Source organism: Solea senegalensis, linkage group LG10, assembly GCF_019176455.1.
Source record: "Solea senegalensis isolate Sse05_10M linkage group LG10, IFAPA_SoseM_1, whole genome shotgun sequence".
Taxonomy (NCBI): domain Eukaryota; kingdom Metazoa; phylum Chordata; class Actinopteri; order Pleuronectiformes; family Soleidae; genus Solea; species Solea senegalensis.
In genome coordinates this window covers 21,333,224-21,355,845 of record NC_058030.1, presented here as the reverse complement: position 1 = coordinate 21,355,845, position 22,622 = coordinate 21,333,224, and the positions used below count along the sequence as shown (strand labels likewise).

The 22,622-nt window shown below is 39.4% G+C and overlaps 1 protein-coding gene across 2 annotated transcripts in view; it reads right to left on the bottom strand.

The window, feature by feature from the left end:
• The window catches only part of shank3a (SH3 and multiple ankyrin repeat domains 3a), a 161,101-nt gene that overhangs the window by 81,903 nt on the left and 56,576 nt on the right, over window positions 1-22,622 (bottom strand). For both annotated transcript variants that reach the window (XM_044035860.1, XM_044035861.1), the window contains exons 4-9: window positions 15,706-15,814; window positions 15,031-15,182; window positions 12,460-12,627; window positions 7,548-7,664; window positions 1,092-1,169; window positions 3-69 (exon numbers count right to left, since the gene is read on the bottom strand). In XM_044035860.1, coding sequence (XP_043891795.1) covers window positions 3-69; window positions 1,092-1,169; window positions 7,548-7,664; window positions 12,460-12,627; window positions 15,031-15,182; window positions 15,706-15,814 — 691 coding nt within the window. The remainder of the gene's footprint in view (window positions 1-2; window positions 70-1,091; window positions 1,170-7,547; window positions 7,665-12,459; window positions 12,628-15,030; window positions 15,183-15,705; window positions 15,815-22,622) is intronic.

Here is a 22,622-nt window from a genome sequence, read left to right as displayed (position 1 = left end):
ACCAACATCTGATACTTTGTGGACCTTTATGATTTCAGCCAGATCAAAGTTTCCTGCTATAATAGCCACCTGGAAGAGGGGGGAAAAGACACAAGATCAGGTTAGAAATAACTAGAAACAAATACATTTCATTTCCATGTATTTGGGTTTTCTTATTTGTACGACATGTGTAAAATCGGTACTTGTTGGCAATTATCAAGTTGTAACGAGTCATTTCTGTATGTTTTCTTTTTAATTAATAGATTCATTTTGCATAAATAAGTTGTTTAATATCGTGGCATATCAAAACAAGCACTTTTATTTTGAAATGATCCAATCCAATCCAACTTTATTTGTAAAGCACTTCAAAACAAACACAGTGGACCAAGTGCTGTACAGAATAATGGGTAAAAGACAGAATAAGTAAAAGACAAAAAAGCTCACACAAGGCAATAAAGCACATATAAAAAAGGAATCAATACGGCATATTGATATATCATTTTGAGCTCATATCGTCCACCACAACTGTTGTTTACCAAAAAAGATGGCTTGACTGGCCCCCGACTGACCAGACGAGACACTCGGTGGCCCACAGGTCATTTGAGTTTCAGACCCCTGATCTATGACATAGATGCCAGACCCAGTAGCAAAGTCTACACGTGCAAAATGTCTTCATTCAGAGGAGATTTGTTCAGTGGAATGGACTATTTTGACATGCGCAGTGTTGTCTAATTCCGTTGACGTCAAAGCTGGAGAAGAAGCTTCACTTCCATAGTCTGCTCATCCCCTCATTGTCCACTATCCGTCTCATTTTCTTCCTCTTCCACATCTGTGACACTCGTGTCTGTTCATTATTGTTTATTTTTGGAATGAAAATACAGCAGTAACAAAAAATAAATGAAAATGGAAGGATGGACGTTAAGTTTACGTAAAATCGGACACGTGATAGCCAGGAAGTCATGATCAGATCTACTTTTATAGGAACACCAGCCCTCTTGTGGTCATTTTCGGATTGGCATGTTTACACAACATATTTTTTATTCTGACCAGGCTTTTATTCCAATTACTTGTGTCTATGCAAACATAAGCTACAGCATAAAGAACACACACACCTGAAAGGCAGTCTGGCTGTTGTAGTTCTTGACTTCTTTATTGGCCCCTCTGAAGAGGAGAACTCGTGCACAGCTTTCCTGAAAGAAAACAGCAACATTATGCCTTTAATGCTCATTGCTGTTGTTGTGGGGTGTGAAACTGAGGGTCAGTGGTTATTTCTTTGCAAATAAGCAGATACAGTACAGTACAGACAGACAGACAACGCTGACACATTTCCAGGGTATACATTGGACACATACTGAACTTGATGGTGTTTTCATAGCAAACCTTTTTAATGTGTGTCTTCTTCTGGCAGACAATTCTGTGTACACATATTTAGCGAGCTGCTGGGGTTTTTTTCCGGCCTCTGGGACAATTCCACCTTTGTTTATGAGACATCTAAAGTAATCCCACACTGCTGTGTTTCATTTCTTTTTCCATGGGCAGAGATTGGATGATACAAGTCTCATTCTCTTTAGGGCTGGGCAATATGACCAAAATCTCATATCCCAATAGAGGTAATTTCATCTCCTGATAATACAACATATCATTACTCATACTCATACTTCTCAGCTGTGTAAAATGTGGTCATTGCTTTGCAGATGTAAATTCTAACAGCAGTTATCTCCCGTCATCGTTCGTGATTCTTTGGCACAATGTGTTTTGCGGGCGAGCGTCTCTCGTCATGTCTGCTTTGTTTTGACTTGTACACTGTACTCGTGCGGCTCGGCTCAGACTCTCTGTGCTCTGTTTAACATCATTAATGCTGTATTACAAGTTACAGCCCATTCCCACTGGTTAAAAAACCTGCAGACATGACGCGTTTAAGTGTTTTAACAGATTAAATTAATCTGCAATACATGCAGGTTTTTATCAGATTTAGCTCCCATGCAAACCTCTTCTTCATTTTTGACAGTGATGCAAATTCCACTGCCGTGAATGTTTTAGCAAACCTTACTTACTTATAACTTTGGACAGTCCGCATTATCTTTTGATTTCATTTATTAATCAAGCTCGACTGAGAAACGGAAGTAAAGGCTACAAAATAGTAACAGCTGCAACACTGTCATTGTGGCGGTGACTGACTCAATAGTGGGGTTTTTGTAGCATTGAATAATCTCAGGCACATACAGCACCTTTAGAGTGAAAGAGGCTTCAGTCTGTGACATCATTTACAGAAAACTGCTTTCTGTTCCATGTCAGATTCTTCATACACATCCGTAGCTCCTCTTTTAGGTACACACTCTTTCTGTAACTGCACCTTCATCTGTCTGAAATTGCTCTGTTCTTCTGTCACAAGTTCATTCTCCTTCATACTTTTGTTGCCTTCACTTTGCTTTCCGCATCTGTTACACGGAAGCCGCAAAAAGTGTAGAGGGATTCGCAGTCTTTACCTATAAATGCCGTCACCTGATGTTTACGGTCATATAGCACAACCCCTACTTCTATCTGACATTTCTTTCTCAACTGAATATGTGTGAGTGGCACTAATGCAGCCAAGATGATGACAAATCATCCACATTAGGTTCCAATTTCCCCAAAAATGTACAGTGATTGACAACCATCAGTTTTCATACAATGGTATGAACCCAGTGTGAAACTAGGATATTATATTTTAGCCTCACCTTGAAACATGAAGCAAGCATTACAAGTATTACATACATGTATTCAACAAATAAATGACTTATCTATAACTAAATGTTGCATGTATGGCATATTAAAAAATAATATACAAGAAAACCCCACCATGCTAATAATTAGTTCATGACCACATTATTGCCATAGGCTCTACATTTGAAAGTAAATGAGAACAGCAGCCTCTGGTGACAAAACAGCCAGTCATAGATTGATGGACATGGTCATGTGTGCATGTACTGGCAGCTTGAGGATCGATATGTAATTTAACACTGAGAGCAGAATTAACACGACAATCAGTACAATGAGTCTGGTGACGACTGAGTCACACATTCAGTGATTGATTGATTGAGGGTTTTTTTTTTTTTACATCCATGAGACTTTACTCACTAGATCTAATCCACCCAGCACACCAGGGCTGTACCACTGCAGCTCAGTCCGCACTAGGTTACAGACCAGCTGCATCTCAAACTAAACAGTGGGAGACAAGCTTTGACCCGTCTGAGCCGTTAGAGGAGAAATCCTCCTCCTGACTCTGCTGCATAAATACAGGAAAAAGTTTGGTGTAAAGTAAATAAAAGTGTGAACCTAAAATTACTTCATATATCCTGTAAAAGTGTACACCATATCACATCACCAGGTGTTGAAGAGATCAAATATTGACAGAATATAATCCTCAATATGTTTTAATTACAGTCAATTTGTTCATTTTTGTAAGTAAAGATTAATTTTGCATCTTAAAAGAATAAATAAAAAATATTGGAAATTGTTCACGGGTCCATTTATTTTCATTTTGAAATATTGTCATGGATAGTGTTATTGTTAATTCCTTTGTTCATACTGCCCACTCCTATCCACACACATTACTGTACAGAAGCAACACTAATGCAATGGAGCGCCCTCTTCTGGTAACAGCACATACAGTAGATAAAAGTTAAAAGTGTGCTGTGTGGCTGCCCTGACCTGAGCAGCTTGTACTGAAGCATAACCCTGCAAAGATCATGTAAATCATACAGTGGATAGTAAAAATGTAGCAGGACGTATGAATAATGTATGATTACAGCTGCTGCTAACAGCCTGGAACACCATTAAAGGTCTAAAACAGCAAAACCCATATAGATAAACACCCACAGCCTCTTAGCTAAGCTAATTGCTAATTAACCATGCATTATGCAGTTTCATTCACAGCAATGCTCATGCATGCGCACATCTTAACACGCACGCGCACGCACACAGTTTTCACACAATTATCACCACTGTCAAAGCTAACTGTGCATGACTTTAATCAAATGAAAAAAAAGTTTTAGAAACTTAACAGCTGAGTTTCTTGACATTCTCAGCTCATTTGCACAGTTACACAGCAGCATACACACACACACACACACACACACACACACGCACGCACACACACACACACACACACAGAGTGCAGCTACAGCAGTGACCATCTGTTGTCTGACTCTTCTCTCCAAAGCCTCCTATAGGAATTCATTAGTAAATCCATTCCAGGAGTCCTCGCCATTGTTTTGCTACATTTGATTACTTTAACCACACAGACATTCGTCGTGAGCCAAGTCGAGTATGATACACTAATGACGCAGGTCAGTCATGAGTAAAGTGTGCAACAGATGTTCTTCTCATGGACATGTTTTAGGTTTTCTCCCTTTATTAAAACTGAAGAGGAGATTTGAGCTCATTTTCATGGAATAATAATGCCAAGTTTGGCTAGCATTTTTGCCTCACAGCAAGAAGGTCACGGGTTCGGATCCCAGTTTGACAGAGGGCCTCTCCCTGGGTTCTCTGGTTTCCTCCCACAGTTTCAAAAACATGCATATTTAGGGTAATCAGACACTCTAAATAGAGCATAGGTGGGATGGTGAGAGTTTCTAGTCTCTATATGATGTTGTACTCTGCCTTTCATCCTATATCAGCCGGGATTGGCTCCAGCTTCTCCCATGACCCTCGTTTATGGAGGATAGGGTGGTAAACAATGAATGAATAATGACAAAATGATGTCCAAAGATCAATAACATGTCACAGAAAAGCAAGCAAGAGCAAATAAAAGAACAAGGATAATAATAAAAACACTAAGAGATAAAAGGGCAATGCAAGACTAACAAATAACACACATAAGAATCATAATTTAAGGCTGAAATATTTTAGGTAAGATATGAAGTATTACTCAATATTATCCACTTATTCTAAGAGACTGTTTTTACAGGTTGTGTTTAGTTCTCTTTAATTTCACTAATCAATGTTCTCGCTCATTAATTCAGCCACCTGTTATGGATCCATGTGGCAGGTAAAAGAGCCTTTTAAATCCCGTTCACTGCAGGTCATGTCTGTCCAGATAAAAGCCTGATGAGTAAATGACCCACCAGGTGCCAGGAATGGGACTTTGGCTACATTGATTAGGCTTTTTCTGTTGCTGATTATGCAATCGTGTCATTCATCCACCTGCTCCAGAGTTCACCTGTCTGTCCCTTTTTCTCGCTCTCTCTCTCTCTCTCTCTCAGTGTGGAGCTATTGATCGTTACCACTCTCCTGGTTAATTCTACCAGGCCTGTTTTTTCTGTGATTGTACAGAATCAGCAGAGCTGGTCCTGTGTTGAGCCCGCTGGAGTCCTGCTAAGGCAATCAGCTCAGTGCGGTGTTTAGCTTCCAGTGGCTGAATCACCGTCCTCACCACAAACCAGCGTAGACTTACAAGCTGTGACTGTAAATTAAACAATTCACCCATTCTTTCTTTGATTATATCCCTTCTTCGCTGTCCGTCTGGAACTTGTTCCCCAAGTTTTTCCCAAATAATTGTAAATATCTAACTGACAAACGTTTATAATCTGACAAATGTTAGATATTTACAATTATGGACTCCAAGCCTGTGACAACTTCCAGTCCATTGAGCTGTCACTCCAAAACTCAGTAGCCAGTCAGCAGGCAGCTTTCTTAAAAAGTTTTGTTTGAAAATATTGACACAAATCTAATTCCATAAGGCAACAGCCAAAGTGATCTCGTAAAGTGAGACAACTACAAAGGGGTTAGTGTATGAAGAATCATTCAAGAAAAGTTTCACAAGTGAAATCTACTGCTCAAAAAAATCTGATCATTTGTCAGTCTGATGATAAATGGAGTCTCCGCCCGCCCCTGCGCTCCTGCTGTAAACACACAAACGCTCCCTCAGATAGTTTTACTGACACAGCAGACAAATAATGTTAAATCATGTATGTTCATGAAGACCCAACTGAGGCTGAATAATAGCAACAACAACATAAATCACCAAATGTTACACACTGCAGCTTTAAGCATTGAAGTTGTGCCCTCACCCTCACACGAGAGAAGGAAGGAAGGGGTAAATTGGTCATTCAATGTTGATGAACTGATCACGACTCCACTTTCCAATTAAAGAGCAGAAAGGTCTCTTCAAGAACTCCGTGTTTAGGGTTTTGCTTTGAGCAACATCTGACTACACAGAACTCGTCCTGTGGATAAATAAAGCCTGATATACAGTATAAGCTTATACCACGTTGGCTTCTGTTGTACCTCTCGGTCGTATCTTTGGACGATTTTTGGTGTTGATAATGTGATTATTCTGCCTCCATTTGTTGTTGAACAGGAACGATGTAAAGTTATCTGGTTGCTGTGTACTAGAGCTGAAACAATTAATCGATGAATCGATTATTTATCGATTACTAAATGAATCAACAACTATTTTGCTAATCGATTAATCGGTTTGAAGCTTTTTTTCATGATTAAAACAAGATTTCTGATCTATTAAATGTGAATATTTTCTTTGCTCTGAATAATTTCTTTGCTCTGGAAAACAAAGAAATCATTAAAAGTGAATCATTTTGGTTTGTGGACAAAACAAGACATTTGAGAACATCGTCATTTTCAGGTTTGACGAACACAATCAACATTGTTTAAGATTCTCTGACATTATTAATCGATAAATCGAGATAATAATCAACAGATTAATCAATTATGAAAATAATTGTTAGTTGCAGCTCTACTGTGTACGTCATCTGAAAACAGGCAATACTATCAGACCTGACAGGAGGAGCATCTGTGTGTATACAGCAGCAGAACAGCGGAGAGTGGGGCCAAGAAGTATTTATCTCGTCAAACTACTGTTCGAGCAGTAGAATTAACTTCTGAACCTGTTTGCAGCCGCCAGGTTTACTAGCACAATGTTGCTGTTGCCTCCATCTGTCTTCCGTCTGTCTTACAATAAAATGAATCACTTCCTGTGTGCAGCTTGGGGAACGTTGCCCTGTGACGTGATACCTGAACACAGTCATACAGAGACGCGCAAAGAGAGTCGTGTTGTGCCGATAGGCTTAATCAGCATTGTGTGACATATTTGTGCCATTTAAAAAACAAAAAGCATAACATTTCAATTCAATTTGATAACTGATCCTGGTGCAGACAGTTCAATAATGATCCTGTTTATTGCACACAGTCCCATCCTGGCACTGACAGTTCCCAAGGCATCAGTCACATATTAAATACGAAGCATAAAAACACCAAACAAACAACAATGGTCTGCTGCTTTCATCCAAATTACAGACCACAAAAAATGCACTAATGTGGTCATTCCCTTTTGGACCACTTATTCTTAATCTCCCCTTGAAGTACAATGTCACAACAGGCAGCAAATACAGTGGGAGAAAATTACCAGGTAACAGAAACCTGTGATTCATTCTGCCACTCAAGTGCACACAAGTGAGGGAAAAAACATCACACAGGTATTTATCCTCCTGACCTTTAGCTTCCCTCCGCTACATAAATAGCAGAACACTGACCGACATCCACTCCTCAAACGCACATAGCATAACTTTTACCTGGTTGTAGAGAGCACACACGTGCAGCGCAGTGTTTCCAGATGCATTCGGAGCGCTCATGTCAGCGCCATAGAACAGCAGGTGTTCCAGGTGTTGCACGTGGCCGTAGCGGCACGCCTAGAAGGACACACATTTGAATTAAAATAAGCACTGTTTACTTGAACATCTCAAAAAGGTTCATTATACATGATCAGCACAGTAGTTTTTAATATCATCATATCATCAGCACCCAAAAAGATCAAGCAACAAAAGTAACCCGCTGGATTTCAATTTAACCCTGAGAACACAGAGCATTTCAGCTGCTTTTTCCATCACTATGTGTAAACATACAGTTTATACAGAGGCTATAAGAATGTGCAATACAGAGCGTCTCATATACTCTTTTCAGCATAAGTTCACTTTTTTATGAAGTTCCTTTTTATGAACAAAAAGAAAAGGAAAACACTCTATTTTGTGATTTCTGCACAATTACTGCTACTTTATATCAATACTAAAAATGTGATCAATCACAACTTTGAATCGACAACACATAATAAAACAAACAAAATGCCTGAATATGTGAATAAGTGTGTGGGATATAAGGGAGGTGAATGTCAACACTATAATGTGGTCATTTAATGTGAAGAATGGTAGCCTACAGTCAAACTCATTACAAAAAGCTATTACCTGGATATTACTTAGTTAAATGTGACAGTATTGCTGATTTTTGCCATAATTTTTATTAATCTGAATCAGTTGATTTTGTTCTCAGAAACCAAATTTGACAAAGTTTAGTATTTGATGACCTCTTCCATGTATTTACAATTTAGTTTATACATTACTTTTATTGCTAAAGTATGATACATGGGAGCAGATGCAAAATGCAGATTTATCAATCAAAATGTTTATTTAAGAGAAGCAATCATTTCTTATTGATTCAATGAAGTGACGAGCAAAACACTCATCAATGCCACTTCCTTTATACCACACACAAAAAGACAAAAACACAAAAAAAAAAAAACACAGATGGTGTGGAATAGCTCGAATTTTCCCAGATAAAGCTGGCACACTGCTTCTGTAACATTCAGGCCACAGAAATGCTACAAAGACTATGAACTGACTAATCCATTTTTGTGATTGTCCTTGGGCTACATTCTTTGTGGAACTCTCCTCCCTTGTTGTTTCTAATGGTCTCTGAAAGCAAAGGAAAACCTCTGTCAGTTTACCTGAGGCAAAATGTAAATCTGTGATGCCCCCCCCCCCTTTTGTAGCTTTGATTCACATAACTGGGACAAATAAACAATTTTTTTAAAATCTATTCTAAATCTCTGTTCTCTTCTCTCCCTCGTACTCCGTGTATATTTGTTCTGTCATTGACAAAGAAATGGAGCGAGCCTCTGCAACAATTGTTCTCTACCTCGTGTATTCTGTCTCACTAAGACTGTGTGACAGTGCACAAATGACGCTGGGATTGGTGTTGGTTATCAGACCTCACACAATGTATTCTATTGTACGCAGTTGAGTGTGCAAGTGGAATACTAAGGATGAGGAAGAGGACAAAGACAAAAACAAGAGGTGAGAAGGTAAAAAGGCAAAATAAATCTGTATCTGCGAGGATACAGTACTAATTCATTTACTGACAATAATCCTAAATGTATACATAAAGAGGCGTAATCCGATTCATCTATGAACTCTCAGTCTTTCCGTTCAAAGCCTTTCCTGCGTCCTCACAGCTAAAGACCGACCCACAGTCGAGACTCATTGTTCTCTCCCCCTCTGTTAATGACTTAATTGCTACTATGGTAACACCTGAACAATCTTTAGGGAAAGCAGGATGGAGGAGAGAGGCAGTGTGTGATAATGAGAACACAGTTATTGCACCACTGTGCTAAAGGGCCCAAAGACAAGACACCAGACACCAATTATTGGGCCTCATTCTCATTCTTTCATTATTTCATTTTTCTTCCTCTTAAAGGTTGATTCTTCATATTCAAACTCTCGAACGTTTATGACTAAGTACAAATGTGAAGGACGGACTGTCGTGTCCATCAATCCTCAATCATGAAAATGACAACTGTGTCGGTTGGAAACGAGCAATGTCACTCGTGTTGCACTTTGTGCCGGGTGTGAAAGATACATGCAGAGCCCGTGATGTTTTTATAGTCCCTGGTAGTCTCCTTATTGGCCTTTATTTGTGTTCATGAGAGTGTGTCTTGTGCATGTTCCATGATGACCAGGGTGTTATGGCATTATGTCGCCGCTGATTTCTTGTCTGCAGCATCAATTTACCCGTACAGGACTCCACATGGTCTACTGGCAACAGAAGCATAGACCTCTCCTTTTTCTTGTCCTGGTACACCTTTAGTTGGCCCGAGACAAGCACCGTACGGGGCGGAATCTCTTTCCCAGCCAAACTATGGCCTCAATTTGGCCCAAGGCCAGGAGCTAGAGGCTGGCTAAGCTACATCCTGGCAGTTAGTTCTTTTTTTTTAATTCTGATTACAGTGTACTTTATGTCCATCAATTTGATAGTTTCAGACTAATGAAAGCTTCCTGGTTATGAGGAGGGGTCCATTTGTTTGATTTCCATCATTACCATAAAATGCGCCCCTAATTGCAATATAAAAAGCTGGAAACGTTTGAATCATAAACATAGCGGACGAGAGATAATATAAATTTAAATGGAATCAAACTGTCCTGCAGGTAGAAACCAACAAACAGACTGATCACGTTCTGAATATCTGACGTCATTCACTGTCATTTCTAAATTTACCAGACGTTCCATGAGATAATCTGCATGTTTGATAGATGGATCACAACATTCTATGCACGTTGTTCAAAATACTGAACAAATAACTACATTTTAAATGGCTGAAATTTTTTTTTCTGCAAATGTACTTGGTGACCCGCAAAAAAAAGAGCAAGTGTGTTAGACTGCTCCAACACACCCGGGATTACACGTAGTGACAGAAGGTTTACAGAAGCTTTACCTCACAGTAATAACAGCAAGACCTTGACAAAAGCTAAATGAGGCTAACAGTGATTTTCATAACGTAAAGAATGGAAGAGTAAGGGAAAAATCAAATCCAAATGAGTGGAATTATTGTCCAGCATGACACAACTTACTTTTAATTTGTTTTGATATTTATAGTGCCGACAGATAAACTAGCACAGTGATTCTGCAGAATCTTCCAAAATGTTTATGCAACATTTAGGTAAAAATGATTTAAAAAAACATGCATAAAATGAAGTTTTAACACTTTTTCAAAACAACTCTGCAAATGATTTATTCATCAATTCAAAAATGACATCCGGTGCTTTACTGCTATTTACTTGGAGTAATATGTGTCCATAGGGACATCTGATAGGGAGGAAAAGGGTATGCATTTTTTTCATGATAAGATAATGTGTGCAAACGATGAAAAAATAACACTGTGCAGGGTTTTTCAGATACATCATCCAGGCCTCACATTATCGTGATGATGTTTTTTCTTCCAGAGAAGAGTCAACACGTTTGAAGTGAACTACAACATATTTGACTGTTTCACTCGTACACATTACACACATTATAATGAAGTGGATTATCTTCCTCTCGCTACAAATAGTCAACATTTCCTCTGCGCTTTGCTGACACTAAATACAAATAAGCACAGAGGAACTCGAGTCTCTTTCTGTTTACATGTCTTTACTCTACGAGAACATTTAGACCTTGAGTTAAGTTTTTCTGTCAATACTCGGATATAACATATAGCAATAACAGCATGGAGCCACGATCCACCATTAGGTTTGCAGAGTAGAGCATGTCTGGAGGCTGAATGTATATAAAATGCACATAATGTACTGTGTTTGCGCTTCATTACACTTTCATTACACAATAACTTATTTATGCTCTACAGCAGGGGCCTCAAACTCAAATGACCAACACACTACTAGTCTGGTCAGGAGAAAAAAAAATGACGATATTTCATCATATCACATCACACAGTACATGCACATTAAATACACAGTATTTAGGATGAGATTTCGCAGCATTTTCAAGTAAAAGTATTTGTTTTGATATGGAATGACACGACATATTTATAACAGAGAGAAATAAAATGCGTTGAATGTGTCGCATTTAATAATGAATACATAATGTAATGTAATGTGATGTTTTTTATTATAATAAAAATATTGTTATTTGTTTACGTCAACTGCTGACAAAACAACACACGTTCTATGCTTACAAAGAAGAAGAGGCCACAGGCCAGTTTTCACGGTAACTTCTTAATATTAAGTGGTGAGTTTACGACCCCTGTTTTTGTCTAATTTTACTGCATTATCTCTACATAAATGTGTGTACAAATACTGTATATGTAGGTGCGGGAGGTCATTATTACAGAGTATATTTATGAATAATGTCAATATTTCAAAAGAATATTTTGAATACTTCATATCTTATTGTATTGCTTATTCTACCAATATGTTTTTACATTTGTATTTTTACATATATTTATTTTATTTTTTTATCTATACTATTTATTTCTCAGTCTATTCTCAACCCTGACCTGTTTGTTGCTGTAACAAGTGAATTCCCCTCAATCAAGGATCGATCAAGTCAAACTGAATCTAACCCTAATCTGATCTGATTGAATGTAATCTAATTCGTAAAGGTTTTTCCAAAGAGTGAATGTATTTGAGCAGCTAACACAAATCTACAACAAAAGAATGTAAATATTCTTTTTTATACATATATATGTATAAATATATAAATAGTTGTTTCATTTAAAATTAAAAAGTCTTAGATGATGTTAAAGTTTCACAGTTCCTCAAATTTCCTCTGTAAAAAATACTGTAAACACCAGTTGAGACCAGTTATCCTGCAATAGCATTTGTATTCTGTACACAACACACCATTATTTTATCTTTGTGTGTGCGTGTGTGTGTGTGTTACCTGGTGTATCTCCTGCCAGCCATTCTCATCCACACAGCCGACCTGGGCATGGTCGTGCAGCAGCAGCTCGCAGCAGTACGGATCTCCTCCAACCATTGAGCTGTGATAGAGTGGAGTCAACCCCCGACTGTCTTTGTAGTCAGGTGATGCACCCAAGTCTAACAGTGTCTACAGGGGGAAAAAAGAAGGGAAGGATAACGCTTAGAGGTCTCCACACACTCCAGTTATCATCATGTTGCATCACTATTGGGGAATGTACAGTATTCCAATATAATGCGGTGTCTCCACTACATGGTCCCAGCTCGCCTCGCCTCGGTTGTGTTTCCATTACAATATAGGCGGAGTCATCACTGCACGGCTGCATGAAACTGCTGTGACTGGGTTTTACACGCGACACACAAACGAGTGACTTGTAAAGCAGTTGTTTTCAGTGTAACTGAATCATTAGAATCAGTTCATTAAAAAGATTTGTTCAGTACTTTTTCTTGGCAATTGTTGGATATTAACCCACGTTTTCAGGATTGTTAAGTCTTTTTAACTGATCTACAGTTTGAAATTGTTTGCTTTGATTCTTGTGTCGGACGTCGCGCTCATGCCTCTTCCTGTGACAGCACTCTGACCAATCAGTGGTCGGCAGTCTGGCGACGTCAACACCAAGTATCACCTCAGCTCGCTTGGAACCTCGCCAGAGCAGGTACTAACAAAAGAACCAGGTGCCAGGTACTATAGCTAAAGGAAATGCAAAATGACCACGCCACGCTAGTGGAAAATGGGCTTCATATACAAAAGCTGATCTTAACACTATATTGTGTATATTGTGTCTCAAGAACAAATAAATCCATTTAGTGAACTAGTGATGTCAAAATAAACATTATTACAAATACTTAATGTGTTCTACAAACATTTATGCAATTAATGTAGTTTTGTTTTTGTTTTTTTACTTCCTGTGGACATGACAACTCCAGAGTCAAAGATCATTCATGAACAATGACACATTTCTTGGTGGAAAATGTTCTCTACAGTCTACTACAGCCTGTCGTGACACAGGACTGCATTAGTCATGGGTGGACAACGAGACACTAATGATTCATTTGGCTAAATGGACGGCTGAAAATGGTGGACAAATTGTAGAGAAATATGGACTGAGGTGGATAAGATGGTTGACTGAATAGATAGAAACTGCTGATGGACTGGGAGATATCATTCAAATAAAATCAGGAGACACTGTTGCATCACACGTTATATGAAGAAGACAGAGTATGGAAGAGTGGAAACTGTGAGTAAAACAGAGTGGCTCCATAATTATATACGAGTACACACAAGACATTTTCTTCTATTTACTTTTAATGGCCTTGATGGCTCTTTAGTTTAGCAGAGGCTTGGTTTTTCTGATAAAGGTCAAGTGTGTAACATTTAAGAAACTGAATATATGTTCCATATATGAGTGCATCACATCACTATATAATTAAAAATACTGTGTATTTGTATTTTATACTGAACATACTTCAGTCAGAGGCCTTGCTTTATGGAGGCCATCATCTTGCACCACCATGTGCATTTTTCAATGTGAAGCAAAAGCTTACTGAGAAAATAAAGAAAAAACACACTCTGGTATGTGAAGGCCACCATAGTTCAGGTGGTGCAGTCTATAGGCTCACCAATAGAAGTCAGTAATTCTTACAGACTGGACTTTTAATGCATATAAGTTCCATATATTATGTTTAAGCTCAAAGATGCTATTGCACAATCATTTCTAAAGTTATATCCTTTGTGTTAATTCTGTGATCAAACATTACAGACCTCATTATTTACATGAAAGGATAATTAATCGTGCATTATGACAGATAATGAATACTGATCAATTCATCCATTTTCTACCGCTTTATCCTCCACATGAGGGCCGCGGGGGGGGGGCGGAGCTGACATAGACAGTTCACCACAGGGCCACATCTCTCTCACACCTACGGTCAATTTAGAATGTCCAATTTTACCTAATATCCATATTGCATGTTTTTAGACTGTCGGAGGAAGCCGGAGAATGCGGAGAAATCCCACGCACACGGGGGGAACATGCAAACTCCACTGCACCAACAGTGTGGCCGTGATCAATTCAATTACAGAAAAATGTGTTAATCAACATCACTGCTGTATGTTACATGGTCCAGTGGCACTGGATATGTAGTTGAGAACAATGACTCAGAGGAAATGGCCAATTCCAGCTCAACACTTCTTGAATTTGCAACACTTCTGGCTCATAATGAAACCAATTAGCATGTCTCATGTAAACCCTTTCATTTAGGTCACAGGCCTCTGCACCCTGGACACATACAAGGCCATTCAGCGGATATGACGGTCCATTCACACGGGGCATATTAAGCCGCACATATTCGGTAATTGCTCAAACACCCTCTGTACTCCACTGTTCAAGCACCCTCTGCCTGAGATTGGCCGCCTGCAAACTCTCCATTGCAGGCAGGCAATTGGTGTCGCAAAGGGAATAAAAGAGATGAGTCAGCGTTCTGCCCCGGTTGTGTGTGTGTGTGTGTCTGTGTGTGTGTGTGTGATACTCACGATCAGTGCCGTATGGTTCTTGCTGCGCACAGCCTTGTGTAGGGCAGTGATGCCATCTTTTGTTCTGAAGTCCAGATGAGCCCCTCCACTCTTGAGCACCTTGATGAGCTCGGCACATCCCTCCAGCTGTGCTGCCAGCGTTAATGGACATTCTGTAAAGTTCAAGGATGTGTAAGCCAGTAAAAAAAAAACGCAGCGTGTTTGCGATGATGTTATTGATTATTCTTCCTGAAATGATCTTCTCCCAGATGAAGCTGCCGATGTTTGAAGACAAAATTGCCCAGTACAGTTTATAAATCCATGGGTTTACATTTGCAGAGACTTGCACAGACTGCCTCAGTTGTTATGATTGCCATCCTCTGGTGTGTCTAAGTGGCTGATTTCTGTTGCTGTTAAACCAACCCACTATAATGTTTCTCCTGCTTCAAAGCTCCTTTATCAGCTTACAGGTCAGCCAACAGGGAAATCTCCTGTATGGCTGGACAAACAATTGCATAAACATTAAGAGATGAGCAAAGAGAGTAATCCAGCTTTACCCAGCATGCAGAGGGCTTATTTCAGAAAATGCATACATGGTCTTTTAATTGTTGAGAAGAAGTGAGAAAGAAAGCACTCGAGAAAAGTGAAATTAACAAGAACAGAGTGTGGGATATTTCTTAATAAAGGCTTCCTCACCTCCTGTGTCTGGATCATGGAAGTTGGGGTCCAGGCCCTTTTCCAGGAACCTTGAAACCTTTTCATTGTTCCTCTGCTGCACATACTCCATGAACTTCTTCAGGTTTGCCTGATGGAGGGAAGAGAAAAGGGAGATGAGGGAGAGAGAAGAAGAGGCAACAGTGATTGGGTGATGGGGACTTATGTGGATGGCAATGTTTAATAATGCAGTTCACAGATGAAAGCTTAAAGTGTCTCTCTCTTCTGTGTGTGTGAGGGTTTTATTTTTGTTCCATCGTGCCAAGTAAATGGACCATAGGCCGTACATAGATATATAAGCTATTACAGGATGAACCGAAAAAGACAGAGAAAGTGCTGTAAAGTAAAGCCACTTTTACATGATTGAAGAAAAACAGCTTTTGGACCTTGCTATGCAAGTGGGGAATAGCAGTGGCTTTGCAGATGTGACAAATGCAGCTACATTTATCAGTGTCAGTGCAAAAACACTATTGCAATCTGTCAAACCTAAACTGAAAGATAAGCTGTGCCAATCACCAACACATACAGCACAACATTTAGTTTTTTTGCTCTACTGTGTCGGGATGAGCAAATAAAATACTCAGTATTGGTGTCAATGAAACTGACAAGAAAATAAAACATAAAATATTTTATTGGTCGATAATAAAAAATCAATATTGGATAAGTAAAAAGCTGTATGGAGCCATCACTAGTAAGGTAAATATGAGACACCCGTGCACACACACACACACACACACACACACACACACACACACACACACACACATATATATAATTTCTTTTATGACGTTTGATTGATTTGAATTAAAAACAATTAAATCAAGCTGCAGTAAGAGCACATGCTAATGGCAATGTGTTTTAAGGAGTGATTGATTCACTAAAGCCTCAAATCAGAGAAATCTATTAAAGACTATTTGAGAAAACATTTTAGGCAATCACGTAACTATGTAATGTAGCACTTATTTATTTATACATACAGTATGATCAATGGAAACATGAAGTGCAGCCGCCAGTGTATCTTGAGTGTGTAATTGCACGCTCCCTAATGATTGTAATGGAGAACTTTCATTAGTAGGCTCACTCAAGGTCTCAGAGCCCGAGATGTTACATAACATCCACATGTTCAAAAACCTCCAGAAACACATACAAATATGAAGGCAAAAGAGAATAAAACGTCATTGTATTTTACCTGCGTTTAATTGCTTTGCACAGGGCTCTTATATAAGCTACTTAAATGTATATACACACATGCATTCAGGAGCAAGAACAGAATACAGCAGCCGTTTTTTTTTTCTTTCCACTCACCATATGTGACATCATCTGCTGTAAGTCCCTCGTCCTAAAAAGTCACTCTACACCTTTCCAAATGTCACATCACACATGCTACTTCTCCTCACACTGAGACATCTGCAGCAGTCCTGCCTCTACTCGCCTGCTTCATGTTCTCACACACACACACACACACACACACACACACGCACACACACACAGGGACATGCTGCGAGAAGCTGCCGACCGCCATTCTCACCATCTCCAAGTCAGACGGAGTGAGAGGAATTCACTTTGGCGTTTTCCTTTTTTCAGATGCTCAGTGAGGCAGTTGTTATGGTGATGGGATACAAAGACAGCGCTGGCAGCCAATGTACACGAGTGGGAAGAGCACTGAGGTTGTGCTTTTCCAACGTGTGTGTGTACTTGTACTTATTAACTCTTTAGGACCTTCTCTGGCATAAAAACTAGCCTTGTCAGGACCAGTAGTCCTCATCAAGACCAAAACCAGGTTCTAATGAGGCAGAACCTAATTTTTGAGGCTCTGGTTAAGTTAAGGGCTAACAGTTTGAATTGTGGTTGGTTTAAGGTTAGAGTTAGGTATTAACTGGTTATAGTTAAGGTCAGGGATAGTGCAAATCTCTGTGTGTGTGCAGGCGTGAGTGAGTGTGTGTGTGTGTGCGTGCATTTGTGTGTGTGTGTGTTCTATACAATGCCTTGGATAAAACCTTGAAGATGCTCAGGGATGAGTTTCCAGTGATCACTTAGATCTGATATGGGTTTTATTCCTCTTAGGGGAGTGATAAAATGGCTTTGTGATGATCTATCTGCACACACACAAACACGGAATGATAAATGATTCAATACTGCAAAATGTAGGGAAAATATCCAATTGCTTGTTTACTGATGGACATTGTAATTTCCATTCCCATTTTTTAAGGTAAAGGTTCAGTTAAATATTCACTGTGTTAATAGATGTAAAACATAGTGAAACATTACCATATATCAGTTACACACTGCAGCTTTCAAATAAGAATAATAATTTTCACATACACTATATGGACAAAAGTATTTGGTCACACCTGTTAAGTATCAGATTCAGGTGTTTCAATCAGGCTTTGGTCTCGGCCCATTATGTCCTTCTTAACCCTTCAGCATACCAAGACATTTTGGACAATGCTATGCTTCCAAATTTGTGGCAACAGTTTGAGGAAGACTGTGTCCCAGCGCACAAAGCAAGGACTATAAAGACATGGTTTGATGAGACTATAAAAACATGCTGTGGGAGAACTCGACTGGGTCGCACAGAGCCCTGACCTCAACCCCATCCCACACCTTTGGGATTAGAGTTCTAAACAGGCCTGAAAATTACAACCTGACCCGACACGGCCCGCAGGTCTTTAAACCCGAACCCAACACAGCCCGACTGTGCTGCCCCTTTAAGAGGGTCTCAGTTTTTTTGTTTTTGGCTGTTGCACTGTCTGTATCGTTTGTGTGTAAAAATGCTAATGCACTAGCCCGTCAATGGGATTCTCCATATTATATTAGCATCGAGCTAATTGCTACTTATTACCACTTCTGTTGTGTGGAGTAAATAATAACTTTGGTGTATGTTCAACATCAGTGCCTGACCACATAAATGCTGAACAGAATGAATGAACACAAATTGGAAAGTCTTCCAAGAGGTTTGGAAGCTGTTATCGCTACAAAAGGAGGAAACAACTCCATATTAAAGTACTGTATATGTATTTAAATACATCATTACAGTCCGTGTTGGTGTAATGGTCAGGCATCCGAATATCTTTGTCCATATAGTGAATATCACAAAAGCTGTGAAAGTAAATAATCAATAAAAATGAAATAATAAAATCATAGCACCTTGCTTTAAACATCTCATTTTGAAACAGTTATGTCATTCAATTGGGGCACAATTTGCATTTTGCTTTACACTGGAGTTTCTGTGCATGTCAAACTGCTCAAAGAGATGATGATTATAATTTGATCATTTCCCCTTTCCTTTATTTCCCGAGCAGCTTACCATCCAATTAACATTTGTACATTTTTACAACGGTAATATAAAGTAATGATACTCACTCACATAACATAACTGCTGCTCTAAGCGAGGGATAGTTATGCACTGTAGAAACATGAACAGAGCAGGTAAATAACTCACTGAGCCAATGAGTGGTATGAAGAGGAAAATATCACATGACACGTGTGCGCTTCAAGCACAGGTACAAAAACACCCACAGACAGCGAACTTTACTTTGTTGTTAAAGCAGGCAGAGTGAGGCATTGCAGACTGATGTAGCCCCAAAAAACATGTGTAAATAAGTTAGATGAGAGCTTAAGCGTATGACAGTTTGCAGTAGGGATGGGCATTTCAACCGAAAATGGTATTACACACACACACACACACACATATCCCACATCACACTGCCGCACACAGAAATAGATTATCTCTCCGCCTCCATCTGACAGTTTATTAAAAACAAGTCATTCAACTAAGTATGTGAGAGTACTGATGATACTTTGAAGTAAGTTTCAAGTTGGCTATTCCAAAACATTGACTCTTTAAATCCAGTAGCATGCACTTTCTTCAAACTAATTTCAACACCCTCTTTAAAGGGAAGGAAAAACAACATCCTACATGACACACTTTAAATTACAAACTGAAGTGCATGAGAGCTAGTGATAGTAATGCAGGGTCAACAGCGTGCTGCACTACGAGGAACCAATGAGACGCATTCAAATTCAAACTGCATGACTTCTGTGGGGTCCACAATATGTTTATTGTAGAGGAGTGGCTTAAAGATGCACTCATAAAAACATTAACACACATGCAGTTCACTAACTAAATGCTTGCTGCTGCTGCCAGCTTGTGTGAGTAGAAGGAATATTCAAACCCATTCAAACTCAAACTTACGTCCATGTTATATCAGAAAATTACAGTAAATATCATATAATAAATGTGACTCATACAGTACAAGACCGTCCATCTCTGTGTCACCATTAATTCTTTCACACTGAACCTTCATGTTAACGTCAACAGACGTGGATTTACTGATTACCAGTACTTTAACCATATATAGTGGGAGAGACATTTCACACTAGAAATCTTCCTAGAACTTCCCCAAATGTTCACATGTGCAACTCTTTTATGTCTCCTCCTTTAGATACTGCAATTCTCTTTCTTCCTGACTTAATCAAAAACTCCCTGTCATGTTCCCAGCTTGAAATTTTTGCAGCAGAAGCCTTTAGCCGGTACAGAGAGATACAGTGCACGCGGATCATTTTATTACAACCATCTGTGCACTGATTACATATCAATTTTAGTGGCAACCATTTAACAGTAGATAGGTCAGTCTTTTGCAATGATATTGCCATTTATAGACACGGTGCAGTGACTCCCGAGCTACTCTACAGTTCATTAAATACAAATGTATGCATTTTAAATATAGATGTGACCGCACTGTCTCTCATGTGATGTCATAAATAAAAACAATGTGGCCTGAATGTGGAATTCGCTCAATGTGCTCTTGAAGGAAAAATAACTTTGTCAATCTTACAATGACATCATGCAAACAGCAGAACATACTGCTCCCATAAAAACCACTGAATCAAATATAGCAAATATTTGTTGGCTAATCCCCAGTGATTTTCAAATAACACTTTTGCTTGAAATGCCAATCCCGACTGAGGAGATTTTAAACTGGTTTACCAAGCACAACGTCAATCAAAACAAAAATTTATTTCTGCCAGATATATGAAAAACTTGATAGAATAACAAAAGGGTTAAATCTAGCAATTAATAACAAAATAAAGAACCCCCAAGGTCCTGAAATGTGGGCCTTTGAGCTCAAATAATTCTTAAAAACAACTGTTTTGTTAGACATGCATCCATGGAGCTTCCCTGGCATTCAGCCCTGTTTGTAAAAGAAGTGCAGCTCAGTCTGAACCCACTGACTGAACTGCTGTTATAGTCCACTAGCACACAACCGCCAGTCAATCACACTAATGGGTAAATGGTTGAGAAGCTGTGATTGAGCTGATTGTTGAGGGAGCTGATGAATGGATGCTGAAACCACGCTGTAAGTCACTGTTTCCTGATAACAGCACAATTACTGTTCAAAAAACGAGAGGCTTGTGCAGTCCCAGCGCATTACGTGCGCCTCATTATGTGAAGTGCAAAACCAGTTTTAAAGATCCTGCATGTACACATATAAGACCTTATCACCATTTACAGATAATCATCTCATTTGTTTGGCTTCTAACTTTAGGGGTCGCCACAGAAGATCATCTGCCTCCATCTTGTCCTCTCCGGTGCGTCCTCTTCTGCTACATTAGCTGTCATCATCTTCTCCTTCATAACATCCATGAACCTTCACTATGTTCTTCCTCTTTTCCTCCTGCCTGGCAGCTCCATCTTCAACATCCTTTGTCCAATATAATCATCACTATCCCTCATCTGCATGTGACCAAACCATCTCAACCATGACTCCTTCACTTTACCTCCAAACTGTTCAACCTGAGCTGTCCCTCGCATATGATTCCCATTCCTCATTCCTAATCCTGTGCATCCTGGTCTGGCATCTCTCGTGCACTGTCCATTGCTTTGGTTGTCAACCAGGTATTTAATCTCATCCACTTTCTCTACAACTATTCCTTGCATCTTCACCATACCACCTGTTTCATTCATTCCTCTTCTCTCCAATGCACTGAAAAATGTTTGTTATTATAGCAACTATCAAATGATGTCAGTATTCATCACTTTTTCATTATTTGTAGTCGTATAAAATCAGTTTCATCATCATTTTCTTTTGCTTCTCCAGGGCTGTGCCGCAAAGGCAGCGTGCTTAGCAGGATTTTCTAGACTTCTCTATCCTTGGGCACACTTTCCACCTAATACATCTTGTCACATTTGGATGTAGCACCTTGTACAGCATCATCAAACAGTGCCAGATAAGTGTGTTAAAACCACTCCAGAGGAAAAAATGTCCTTGTTTTACGTGAGGCTCTCATCTCCTCTACCACTAAAAAAGATTGTCTGATGATGCCTGATACAAACCTGCAGTTTCATCATCATCATTTTCTTTTACATATCCAGGACTGTGTCACCAAGACAGCATGCTGAGCAGGATTTTACAGACACAGCCACACTTTCCATCTCATACTGAGGGATTCTCAGGCCAGACGAGATATATGATCCCTCTAGCAAGTTTTGGGTCTTCCATGGAGTCTTCTGGGCTCCTATTTGGACATGCTCAAGACACTGGACAATCTGAGTTGTCCAAGAAGCACCCTGACCAGATTTCTGACCCACTTTAACTGATTCACTCACTCATTGTCTTCTGTCTATTGGACTAACATATAGAGACAAACAACCACTCACTGTCACACATAGGGTTAATTTAGAGTTTCCATTTAACCCATCTGCATGTGGGAGGAAGCTAGAGTTCCTGCAGAGAACCCAGCACATACAGAAGCCCAGCCGTTCTGCAGCAAACCTCATTCTTCTGGACACCACCCACAGCCAATGACCACAGGCGAGGGTCGGAACATACATCTTTCCAGCTCAGCTCCCTCTTCGCCACACTACGCCACCACTTCACCTCACCTATCGATTTTCC